The sequence below is a fragment of the Phaseolus vulgaris genome, chromosome 9 (genome assembly GCF_051622355.1).
Source record: "Phaseolus vulgaris cultivar YP4 chromosome 9, ASM5162235v1, whole genome shotgun sequence".
In the NCBI taxonomy this organism is placed as follows: Eukaryota; Viridiplantae; Streptophyta; class Magnoliopsida; order Fabales; family Fabaceae; genus Phaseolus; species Phaseolus vulgaris.
The window spans coordinates 28,289,629-28,302,104 of record NC_143506.1 but is presented as its reverse complement, the minus strand read 5'-3'; the positions used below and the strand labels follow the sequence as shown (position 1 = coordinate 28,302,104).

Genomic DNA, 12,476 nt, shown 5'->3' with positions numbered 1-12,476 from the left:
CACTTAAAAATATGTTTTCAAATTGTGTAGTAATAATATATAAACTAAAAATAAATATTGACGAGTATGTACGAGATATGTTGATGAAAAATAACAAAATAAATGGAAATAAATATACACATTGATGAAAAATAATAAAATGATTATATTATATTTAATTTAATATAAATAAGTTACTAATAAGAATAGGGACACAAATATTTTTTTTAATAAAATTACATTTACATTTTAAAAAATTAATTATATATTTTATTAAATAAATGTAATGGCATTTATTTTATTTATTGATTAATAAAATAACACTTATTATTTATTTTATTTAAAACTATTATAATAACTAAAACTAAACAAAAGCTACATTTTAAAATAAAAATTTAAGACTTTTTTTTGTAGTAAAAGATGATAAAAGAGGTGAGTGTCACAGATAATCGTATAATAAAGATTTATACCTATTTAAAAAACTATAACATTATGAAAATTGTTTTATTAAAAAATATAAAAAATATTTATTTAAAATCAGAAGAGTGTAATTTTCATTTTTAATAACTTTAGGAAGATAACTGCAAAGATATTGTTAAAGATAGAGACAACAAATATTTATGTTGTTTTATGAAACAGAAGCTCAGTCATCGGAATTTACAAATGCAAAAAAACTGAGTTCGGAATAAGAGAAAAATAGAATGGCGAGCGTGCCTCCACCCTCTCCTCCTCCGCTCTCCGCCTCCGATTCCGGCAACACCTCGCCCACCACCAAGGTGAGTCAATTCACGCTCTTCAACTTCACGCATGCACACGCGCCTCTATGCTAATTATTCCCACGCTTTTCTCTTCTAAGGTTGAAGCTGCTAAGAACAACGGGAATTGTCACGAAGACGATAAAAAACCTAACTTTACTGATGGGCTTGAGTAAGTTTCCCCCTTTTTTGTTTTTGTTTTTCTGTTTTGCTCGTTAGTCACTGTTGATGCTGATGTTCTGTGTATGGAGATATCTTTTTTGATTTTGTTTTGGAATATCTTGAGATCTTGAAGTGAATGGCTTGATAGTTTAAAGCTGTTTTAAATTTCAAGCGGCTATCGTTGCTATTGTTTTCTTGCCATGGCAATGTTGTTGATGATTATGAGCATGCTCCGTTCACAGTCTATGTTTTCAGTGGCTGAATCTGTATCTTTTAGGTCTTGTAACTACGTGTTTTGTTTTTGAACTTAAAGCTGGTTGTAATTTGGTGACAGAGGAGTTTGAAAATTCGGTGTGGGTAAATTGTTAAAAAATACTATATATTTTTATTGTTTTGACTGCAACGTCATTGTACAAGTTGTAGTTGAATTTTCAATGTTGTGTAAAGTGATGATTTATGCACCACTACTGGAAACAACATTCTCTGGCTGAGTTTTTAACAGTTTGTGTACAATGGGTGCACGCAATACCACTGCAGATATTGAGATTACGCAACATGAATGCACCAGGAAAGGTGTTAATGTTTGTAGGAAAATAAAGAGAGCAGGATGAGGAAAAAATATAAAAGCAAGGGATGGAAATTGAAAACATGCAGATGAAAAAGAGTCATGAAAATTAACAGGACTTTAGGAGAATATTGCATAACTTCTGTATTTGGGCTTTTTTCTTGTTGAGATAGAAATTCATGTTGGTCAAGTACTAAGTTTAGCAGCCTTGACTTGCTCACCTTCTGTATCTGGGCTTTTTTCCTCTCCCACAAGGTGTTTCCACACCCTTTAGATGTGAGTCTAGCCCCCACTTAAATTTCTAATGGAATGGCTATGACTATAGGTGCTTCTTGCAAGACTTGAACACCTGCAATGTGAGTAAAGGTTGCTCACATAGAACTTCCCTTGCCAACTATGTAAAATAGATGAAGTGCCAAGGTCCAAGCTTTAGTGGTAGCAAGATGTTTGCATTTTTATCTCATATTTGGAAATAGATGTGATCAATGGTAGAATTATTTCAAGCCATTTTTGAGAAACCGATGAAGGACTACAATGTTGTTCTTTGTGTTGAAACTACTTTGGTATCTGCATTTTAAAGCATACTCATCTGTATATTTAATATTTTTTTTCTCTGATTGAGAATCTCCTTTAAACCCATTAATTTTGTCATAGCAATATGTAGTTTTAGTTGGAAGCATCAATCTCTATGTTTGTTTCACCTTCTAAATTAAACTGCACATCTGGTCTCTTTGGTCATAATTTCATTGTCAGTTACACAGTCATCAGTTTTCCCGTTACATAGTCATTAGTTTCCTCCAATATCCCATCACATCCACCTTCTAAGTGAATGATATTTCCCTGACACACCTCTGTCATTATCAGATTGAGTTCTTCTTCCTTCCCCTTTATTTCATTTTATTTTTTGACGAGAAAATCTATTTTAGAATTCTGTAAAGTATGTGTCTTATATTCTAAAGGACACAATGCTAAAATCTTTGAATTGAAAACTGTTATTAGCTGCAAGTTATTTGTCCAAACTGAAATAATTTATCATATTCTTCAATTTACAGTTACTTGGACAGTCCACAGTGCATTGAGAGGTTCAGAAAATATGACAATGATTACGCTCATCGATTGTTGGCAAAATATTTCTCTAACAAAAACCTTTATGGAGGTATGCAAAACATTAGCTATTTAAGAAGGAATATGAAGATAACTCACTACGCATTATAACATGTCTGCTTTCCCCACTACTATTATTACATTTTCCTTTGTGAACATTTTGCTGCAGTTTGTGAGTATTGCTTTCATTTATTACTTTTATTTTTTTACCTACAATACCCCATTTGATTGCTTTTACATTGCAGAAAATCTATTATTTTTGTATTTGTAAATTTATAAGATGGACTCAAACAAGGATAATATAGGGAGATATCAATTTTAAATGGACAAATGAGTATGAAAAGAATATGCTTGAGCTTCACATCAAGTTTATTAGGAAGATGGTGTGTTTCATGTAAGTGGAAAGAGATCAATCAACATTTTGAAGTTGTCGTTAAGCAAAGATATGTTACAAAACTCTGAAAGATAACAATGGCTTAATGAGGAAAAATTATGTTTGACTAAATGAAATAATTAGCATTTATTAAAGAGAGATTTATATAAAAAAAAAAATCATAGGAACATTCCATTTTATTTTATCATCTCATTTTAACTAATAATAATATTTTTTACATAAAATAAAATTCAAAAATTAATATTTTAACTAAGGTATTAGTTAAAATAGATTAAATACCACAATTTTTTTATAGGTCGCACTTATTTAAGGACTCTCCTTAGTTTTTTAGATGACAAATAATTTAAAACATATTTAAGTATTTAAATTAATAATAATTATAATATATATAAAAATAAATAAAAATTATACAAAAGCATATAAACATGTCATCTTATATTTATCACCAAGTTCAATCACTAATTTTACCCAATATTTCAAATTCAACCAACTATTAACCATAAGCTCGTTTTCTATATGCTAGTTTATTCACTATTTGCAATTAGCTAGCTTATCCCCTATCTACTAAGGGGCTTTTTTGATGGTCAAGATATGATATGATAGGATAAGATACAAATGTAGGGTAGGAACATGATAGGATAAGAGCAAGATAAATATTAATCTTATTTGGTATTTGATCCTTACCATGATAAGGATCGAATACTAATAGGGTGTGATAGTGGTGGTGACAACAATTATAATGACAACAACAATAATAACAAGATGGTAGCAACAATGATGGTGAAAGTGATGACAATGGTGGAGGTGGTAATGAGAGTGACGATAGTGGTAATAAATAAATGATGGTGAATATGATGATGTTGGTGTGAGTAATTATAATAATAGGGAAAGTGGTAGTGATTTTTACAACTGAGTGTGACATTGACAATGATGATGATGATGATATAAATGGTGTAACTAATGGTAGAGGTGACGTTGTAGTAATGTTGCTAGTTGTAGTAAGCTACGATGGAGATGATACGATAATAGTGATGACAACGAGTGAAAATGTTGATAAAAGTTTTGATTACAATGGTGGAAGTGATAGTGGTTGCTATAACAACAGTGGTGGTGCTAATAGTGGTGGTGGTTATGATAGTAATGACAATGATGGTGGAGGCGATGGTTATAAGGTGGTGACATTGGCAACAATGTTAGTGGAAGTGGCCACAAGAAGGAGGGATGGTGGTGGTGAAGGTGGTGGCTGTAATAGTAGTTGTAATGGATTTGGATGGTGAAAGAGTAAGAGGGAGGTGAATTATCCTATACTGCTGTCTTGTAACCCCAACTCCTCAAGAAATATACTATACTGACAAGACAGAATAGGCAATAGGATAAAGAAATCCTATCATATTGCTATACCAAACAATTGATTAGAGTAGGATGGAATAACTATCCTATCCTGTTTATCGTATCTTAACCACCTAAGTGGAGCTTTGGTGCCACTGTCAAATTGTTGTCATGTGGTTGGAGTTTACAGGTTCAAATCATGTTAATAGCCTCTTTATTTGAATGAAGCATCAATGCTTTCAAATTTGAATGAATCTAAACTCAGAAAGATAGTAACACAAGTGTAACCAATGTAACTATAGCCGGTTGTGGATAAATGCTATAATGCACGAAAATTGCACATTGCTGTGATGTGGTAAAGAATAATATAGGTCTTGTTGACATGAAAAAAATAACCCTTTTTGTTTGTTTTAAAGATTTCTATGGGAAACCGAAAAGCAAAAAGGTTTTCACTGTTGAAAACAACAAATAAAATGAAAATAAGGTGACATTTTTGTGATTAAAGGTGAAAACAAGAAGAAACAAAAACATGAAATATTTTCTCCAAGTAAGTAGGCCTCCATTTTTTCTTTGTTCATGATGTATTTTGTTTGGCAGTGTTTACCATAACTTTATGATCATTTGCTGCATCTGAAAGCAGTTAGAAATAAAATTGAGGACTCCATTCCCTAGTTTCTTGTCGACGTTGTTTTATGAATTTTAGATCTTTATTTCATATATTGAAATACAAGTTTTAACTACCACAAAACAATCCGGTGTCAATTGATAGTAAATATTTTTATTTGCAGGCAACGAATTTGATGTGCAAATTAGAGTAAATGATGAAATCATAAAGTCAAGCGGGTAAGCCATGTACAACGTCTTGCGCGTTCCATGTTGGAAAAAAGAAAGAGAGAAGAATATAAGTAAAGAATGCCTGTTTCAATATTGTTAGCCTCTTTGTACAGAAAGATAAAGTTCAATACAAGAAAAATAGGCTCAGCCCCATTATAAAAATAGCATAATAAACTTTTACTCTAAAATTCAAGCTACTAATTCCTGCTCCTTCATTTGTTGTGTCTAGCTTGACTTGTTACAGGTCATATGCAGATCCTGTAGTAGGTTTTGAAGATCAATCAAGCAATGGATCAACACCACCAGCAGATTCCCAAGCTAGCATCCCCAATGGAAAGCATGTGGTGAAGAAGAACTGAATTAATATACTTGAGAAGCATCAATGCATGTCATCATAGAAACCTTAATGCAACAGGAGTTGTGGAACTTGTGACTGAAAAGATGTTCATGGCCTCAACCATCAATTTCCTTGCCTAAAACAGATTTTCCGATCATGATCTTATGGGGTTACAACTATGTGTCAAGGGGCCATTAATGATTCAGTGTACCAATCGCAAAGTGAATAATTGCCACCATTTTATTCTCCATTTTATAACCATTTTCTAGTTTGTCTTAACTAGTTCGTAGTCTAGTATATTGAAAGTCCATAATATAATATAATTGGTACTTTGCTTGCTCCATATTTTGTGCATGTTTCAATGCATCCTAACATCAGTTGCATTAATGAAAAAAATGTTTACAAGTCTCATTTTGTTTGTCTAAAATTTGCTCATGTCAAAATTTAACGAGTGGAAACTAAGAAAATTTTAAAAGGCTTGAAGTCCTTGTAGTAGAAACGGTGAACAACAAAAGCATGGTTGTTCCACGAAGATTGAACACACTGTCATGGAGGCTTAGCAAAATCTGCAACTATCTTCACCATACGGGGTCATTGAACAACTGACGTATTCTCCGGATTCTGGCAGACAAATGTTACAAACAGTGAGATAAAGCTAAACAATCACCAATTCAACTAGGAAAAGTTTCAACAGTAGTTTCTTGAGTTCAACATCACTACGGTAGAACGGAAAGACGGTTTTTGGCCAAACTACCGAATGAGCAGTTGCAGAATAGAATCAATATCGCTTAGAACCTCGAAACACAAGAAGTGATTCAACAAAAATAAACAATTACAACCTAATCTAATAATAATGTAACATTTTCAATATAACATAAATTAGGAGCTTAACTTCCTCAAGACCATAACTAGGCTCAAAATACCAAAACCCCAACAGAAAAGGGGATTGGCCAATCTCATTCAAAAAAATTCAACGCTACGGAGTATTCTCTCCTTCACCCCTCTTTTGGTCATTCCAGGAGACTACCCCTAAGAATATTTTCAATGTTCAAATTCAAACCTAAATAAGATTAGCCCTCTTCAGAAATCTGATTGTTCGACAATAAAAGGGCCATATTGATTCCACATAATCAAGATACATCTCCATTATCCATTTCTGCAATTCTTTCAACTTTTTTCTTGTTAGTTGTCTGTAGTCTCTATTTTTTACGCTCAATATAGGCTGCAAAACATTAGTTGAGATATCCTCTTTGAGCTTGCCGCGAAAAATGTAGCTATAGGCCAAAATGCAGAAAGAGGGAGAATTCTTGAATAAGTTCACAGTCTGTTTGAAGCTGAAGGCGTAGAGTGCACAAAGCCAACGCATTATCATGACTTGAGTAGCCACAATTAGTGGCCCCAAAATCCATAAAGGAGTTAACTCCTTGGAAACTTCAGCACCATATTTTACATTAACAGCCAGGTAGAGAGGAACGCTGCAGATGAAAGATAAGGTTAGAAGACAAGCATTGTTGTGCCATCAAGGGAAGAAAGTTGAAGAATAATGCAGAACCTAATACTATATTGACAAAACAGTAACTAACGATGAAACAAATGTGACAAACTGAGAATTAACTTGAAGATGACACAACAAAAAATGCAAACATGTCCTCCTTTCACAAAAACTGCATAACTTGTAGAGAGGAAAAGATCACCGTACTTACAATATCAGCAAGGGAATCTTTATTGTCGCATCCAGGGCCAGAAAATGGGACCATGCTACCTTCATAACCTCACCTCTTTCCTTAATTTGAGTCCCTTGAAGAGTTTTTGGTAAATCCCCAGCTGATGTTGGTTCTTCAAAAATTTTCTCCACTTCCTGACTTGACGGTTGTGTGCGCAACATTGTCAGCCATTTATTGAAAAGCTTATGGATAGAGGATGATGTTGGAAGGCTATCATTTGTTTCAGAAGCATAAGAGAGTGGAACATTGTGAGCTTCCTCACTCTCTCCTAGTCTAACAGATGTCTTGGGTGCCTTCCATCTATTAGCCCTGGTACCAGAATCATCATTTTGGGTGCTGCCTCTAAAGGCTGAAATCCTCAAAGGTTTGAGCTTAGATACACAAAAGCAAGGAGGTCCTACACTGGAAACAATACCACCTTTATGAGAAGTAGAACTACAAGGTCATGCACATTCAATTTGGGCACATGTCTGCGTGTGCAACAATCACAAGGTTATGCAGATTAAAAAGATTAATAGAAATATTGAAATCAATATGCACGACTTTTAATATTGGTACTAGAAACAGAGAGAAGAACATAACATAATAAATGCATCAAACAAATTGTGCAAGTAATGTTTACAAGTACATACAGATTGGTTTTACTCTCTCCGGAAATCATTTTCTCAGAAAATGACAAAAATTACCTTTGGTGTAATGTATTATAATTGGTAGACAAGACCTGAATTTTTTTAATCTTATTACAAGGAAGTCCCCTCAGAGTGAAATGGACACTTGGTTATGCTAATTAACTCTTTATCATACAGCCACCTCTTACAGACACATCTATCATTACCATTACACTAACTAGTTCTAAACTTAAAGTGACCCAGACAACAAAGACCATATTTAATTTCTACCTCAGACAAATATTCCGCTTTACTAGGCAATGCCAGTCAGTTCTTCCATTCATGTGATGCTTTGTTAAACACTGCTTCAACTTCATCCTTTTGCTCCATGGCAAATTCTTCAAGGAAGATGTTACGTACAAACCCTGCAGAAAAGAAAGCAAATTATCAATAAAGTTCATTATTCATATACCCAACCCTTTGAAATGTGAACATGAAAATTTGCAAGAACACCCTCAACAAGACATATTAAACTTTTCTGAATGAGAAAAAAAAGTATGCAGTCTCAACTTTCAAAACAAATCCGATCTTCACACCCCAGGCCATTTCAAAATTAAAGGGTTAAACCATGTTGCTCCAGTTATTAAATTTAATATAAGAGTTGTATCCTTAACACCAGAAATCGCATCCTTCAAAACTAATTTTTGAGAGCGTCTTTCTGCAGAGTGAAAAACTAGAGAGTACATATGTCTCATGGACACAAAACATCGACGATAATAAATGACATCATTTGACATTTTTTTCATTACGTACCCACCAATTTGACTAACAACAAGCATAAAACTAGACGGTAATAGGAAAATAAATGTCGAAAGCAAATTAGACACAGTACAGTAATAAACCTTGTGAGCAAATAAATAAACTCAATCCAAATACCTGAGGTTGATGCGCTACGAAAGCCATTCCACACTTTTATTCTTTATCCAATCTACTCAACAAACAGGACCTATTCAACAATGGAGTTAGTTATATATATATATATATATATATATATATATATATATATATATATTAGAAAAACATAAAAACAAGCAATAGAAGCCAAATTGCACAAAAAGTATAGCAGTTTTACATTTCAAATTTGAGAATTGAATGTAAATTAATTTTACAACACAGATATTGAGAGAAGGTTGTGGATAAAGCGAAATTTGGAAAACGCGAAAGAAAAAAAAAAGTACCGTATCGAAGAACGCTGATGCAGTGTCGGTGGAGAAGTGAATCGAAATTGTAGAAGGGTGTGGGTGAAGGAAATTGCAAGCGTGGAACCCTAATCCAAAGATGAAAGAGGAGAAAGGAAGGAACATATGATATGATATCATATCATATCGTATCGGTTACACAGTGCCACCACCCCTATCTCTTCTTCCCCTAATTCATCACTTATTTGTTTTGTTTTACTTTTATACAAGAAAAATGCAAACAAATAATGCTACCACTTTTTTTTGGAATTTTTAAATAATTATATTTAATTTCAACTTTTAAGAAAAAAAATTAAAAGTTATGGTGCTTTTGTTTAATTTTTTCTAAAGGGTAGAATTTAAGAGGAAAAATTATGAGTTTAAGATAATAATGGTTCTTTAAGAAAGGTACACTTCCGTGTGTGTGTGTGTGTGTATATATATATATATATATATATATATATATATATATATATATATATATATATATATATATATATATATATATATATATTTCATGATTTCTATAAATAATTAATTAAAACATAAAAATATAACTAGTATAGATATTTTTATAAAAAAATTAATAAATAATATATAATGCTAGATATATATTTATTACTCTTCAATTTTTATATGAATAATATTTATTAAACATGACATTATGACACTAATTAATTTCTACATTTAAAGATGAAAAGAGTTTATTTTCACATTCACATTAATTAACTTTCTCCGCAATCTTACACTGCTAAAAAATGTTGTATTCTCATCAAACAAACACGTGTCAGAAAACTTTCTCAAACTTTTTTTTGTTGGCAGAGAAAAAACCTTCGCTTCTGAAAAAAATCCAAATAACTTTTGGAGTTTCGTCTTATTTGAGTGTTTTCACATTCTCTTTTGCTTTGTTGAAAATATGATTTGTTTAGGGATCACCTAATTTGAAAATAAAAATCATGGAATTTTTTTAGACGAGCAATTTGATTTGGATCACTACATTTTAGAATGCATATTTCGAAATAAAAGAATCCACAATTATACAATCTTAAAAAAGAAACTTGAAAATAGGATTATTGAGATTCCATCTCGGATAAATATTTTATAATATATAAGTTTACAAATTTCACCTCATAAAATTCATCTTAAAAGATTTAAAATGATATCAAACAAAGGTGACAATGCGAGCTGGATGGATCGACCTAAAATCTACTGGAAAAAATACCAAACTTATTATTTTGGGATAATTTCTTCTTGCACCATGTCATTTTTGATATGCACCTATTAACTTTTAAAATTTTCAAAATTACCTATAATAAATATAATTCAAAATTAAAAAAAATACTTTCTGGATTAAAAAAAAAAATCCAGAACACAAAATTGAATAAAGCATTCCAAATAAGAATTTTCGAAATTCAAAAATGTGTTCTGGATATTTAAATCCAGAATATTTCCAGAAAAACAGTTTTTGAAAGGAATTTTTATCCACACCCTCATTTTATCTAAGGTTATTTTCGTTATTTTTTAGAGGCATTTTTGTCATTTTCAATAGCTGATTGGGTGTATGTTAGAATTGATGTGGTGCAGGAAGAATTTCCCTATTTTGGTCCACTAATCTGTTTAAGCCCGTCTCATATAATATTAAATAAGTATTTCTTTTTGCACCCCTCAAAATTCTTCCTGCATAGTTGTTCTGGAAAGATTTTTTTAGATTTTTTTTCTTCTAAATTTCATTTCCATAATTGACTTTTAGGTTATGAGAATTAAATTTTGAAATTATAAGGTGCAAGAAGAAATTTCATGGGATGCAGGAAGAAACAACTTAATAAAAAATACAAAATTGTTTCCTCCTCCAACTTTTGTTTTTTATATATATTACAAATAAATTAATATTTTTTTATTTTTAATAAAAAAATAATTATGTGAGGCGGACACAATGAAGGTTGATGAATGTTGAAGATGGTTAGAAAATAGAAAGAGCAAAACAGAGATTTAAAATAAAAGGTGGTGGAAAAGGAAATTAAGCAGTACCAATAGCAAAGAGGGTAGAAGCCCATCACACTATATGCAATGGTAGCATATATCAGTAAGCACGCGCTGAAATTGAAACAAAGCTGCCATTTATTAGAAATCTTAAGAAGCATTTGTTATGCTAATTTTAGACCAAAGAATACAAAAAAAATGGTTCTGTTAAATGAAGGTACTATAAGAATTTTTATTATTTGTAGCTAATAAAAAATATTTTTATTATTTTGTCAATTAAAATTTTACAAGTTTCGAGTAAACAAACCTAGATGAAATTTCAATTTTTAATTAAATAAGCAATACTGAAACGAAGTAAATCTTATTATCTGTTACTTATTACATTGTGGAATGTAATATGTAATAACATTATATTATTTTTAATTTATCGATTATAACGAATGATACGATAGTATCAAATAATTATATTTTGTTTAAGATTAATTAATGACGTTAAATCATATATTTTGATTCAAAGTTATAAGTATTTAGCATTATTTTTTATGCATAATTGACCAAGAATAACGTTGTGCAAAATAATTACAAAATTGTTTTTACTAATCTTAAACTTTTACATTGGTCTCCAACTTTTTTTTTCTTAAAGTTAAAAGTGGTGACAATTTTACCAAGATTTAAATATAATTTCCTGGATCTATGTTGCAATCTATAACTGGATTCTTTTAGTAATTAAATATATCTTGTATCTTTCAACGAAAACATAAAATTTAATCATTTAGGTATTCATATCCATAGTAAACTTCGTCAAAATGAGTATTTAAAGTCATAAGAACCATAAATGCATGCTAGTATTTTTTTTATTTTTTTTTGCAACATGTCAAAAAAATTATATATATTCAATTCATTTGTTATGAGGCTTCTTCTTTCTGCACCCCCACGTTTTTCTTCCTGCACCCCCATAATTCTAAATATTCCTAAAGTACCCTTGACCTATAATTTGAAAAGGGCACTCTCCTGGACTTGCATTGTAGCAGTTCATCTTCATCACTGAAATATCAACTACTGTTGGGAGTCTTTGCAATTCTTCGGAGCAAGGTGGAGCAATACAGAACATTGTCGAAGTATTGTTTGGGTGTTAGAGGTAAGACTACAGTTTTTTTAAAGGCATGACAGTTATGGAGATTTCGAGGTTACCGGATATCCGAATCCAGTAATATATTTCGGATTTAAGAATCCAGAATTAATTACATTGTGTTTTTCGGATGAGGGGGTGTTCTGGAAGTAAAATTATCATAGATTGTTGTTTTCTGGATTGCTGAATTCGGAAGCCTGAATTGTATTACGGATTGGTGGATCCAGAAGCTTAAATTGCATTATGGATTTCTGAATTCGGAATTGTTTTTTTGTGTTATGGATTCCTGAATCCGGAATGGTTTTTTTGGATTATGGATTGGTGGATCTGGAATGATT

The 12,476-nt window shown here is 31.5% G+C and overlaps 2 protein-coding genes across 2 annotated transcripts; one reads left to right on the top strand and one right to left on the bottom strand.

Moving 5' to 3' along the window:
• Positions 1-570: 570 nt before the first annotated feature.
• On the top strand, positions 571-5,802 carry LOC137820680 (uncharacterized). Its single transcript, XM_068624863.2, has 5 exons — positions 571-755; positions 836-906; positions 2,514-2,617; positions 5,077-5,131; positions 5,352-5,802. The coding sequence occupies exons 1-5, from the start codon at positions 681-683 to the stop codon at positions 5,479-5,481; spliced, it is 435 nt and encodes a 144-aa protein (XP_068480964.1). The 5' UTR covers positions 571-680; the 3' UTR covers positions 5,482-5,802.
• A 468-nt stretch (positions 5,803-6,270) lies between these two features.
• Positions 6,271-9,441, bottom strand: EMB2759 (embryo defective 2759). Its single transcript, XM_068624862.2, has 5 exons — positions 9,030-9,441; positions 8,728-8,797; positions 8,083-8,216; positions 7,163-7,585; positions 6,271-6,934 (listed from the first exon to the last, which is right to left on the bottom strand). The coding sequence occupies exons 2-5, from the start codon at positions 8,752-8,754 to the stop codon at positions 6,520-6,522; spliced, it is 999 nt and encodes a 332-aa protein (XP_068480963.1). The 5' UTR covers positions 8,755-8,797; positions 9,030-9,441; the 3' UTR covers positions 6,271-6,519.
• Positions 9,442-12,476: the final 3,035 nt, after the last annotated feature.

Coding starts and splice junctions, on each gene's coding strand:
- LOC137820680 (XM_068624863.2), top strand. CDS start 681: ATGGCGAGCGTGCCTCCACCCTCTCCTCCTCCGCTCTCCGCCTCCGAT. Junction 756..835: donor ACACCTCGCCCACCACCAAG/GTGAGTCAATTC, acceptor TTCTCTTCTAAG/GTTGAAGCTGCTAAGAACAA. Junction 5,132..5,351: donor GAAATCATAAAGTCAAGCGG/GTAAGCCATGTA, acceptor TGTTGTGTCTAG/CTTGACTTGTTACAGGTCAT.
- EMB2759 (XM_068624862.2), bottom strand. CDS start 8,754: ATGGCTTTCGTAGCGCATCAACCTCAG. Junction 7,586..8,082: donor AAGCGGAATATTTGTCTGAG/GTAGAAATTAAA, acceptor TATTGTTTCCAG/TGTAGGACCTCCTTGCTTTT. Junction 6,935..7,162: donor AAGATTCCCTTGCTGATATT/GTAAGTACGGTG, acceptor TTTCATCTGCAG/CGTTCCTCTCTACCTGGCTG.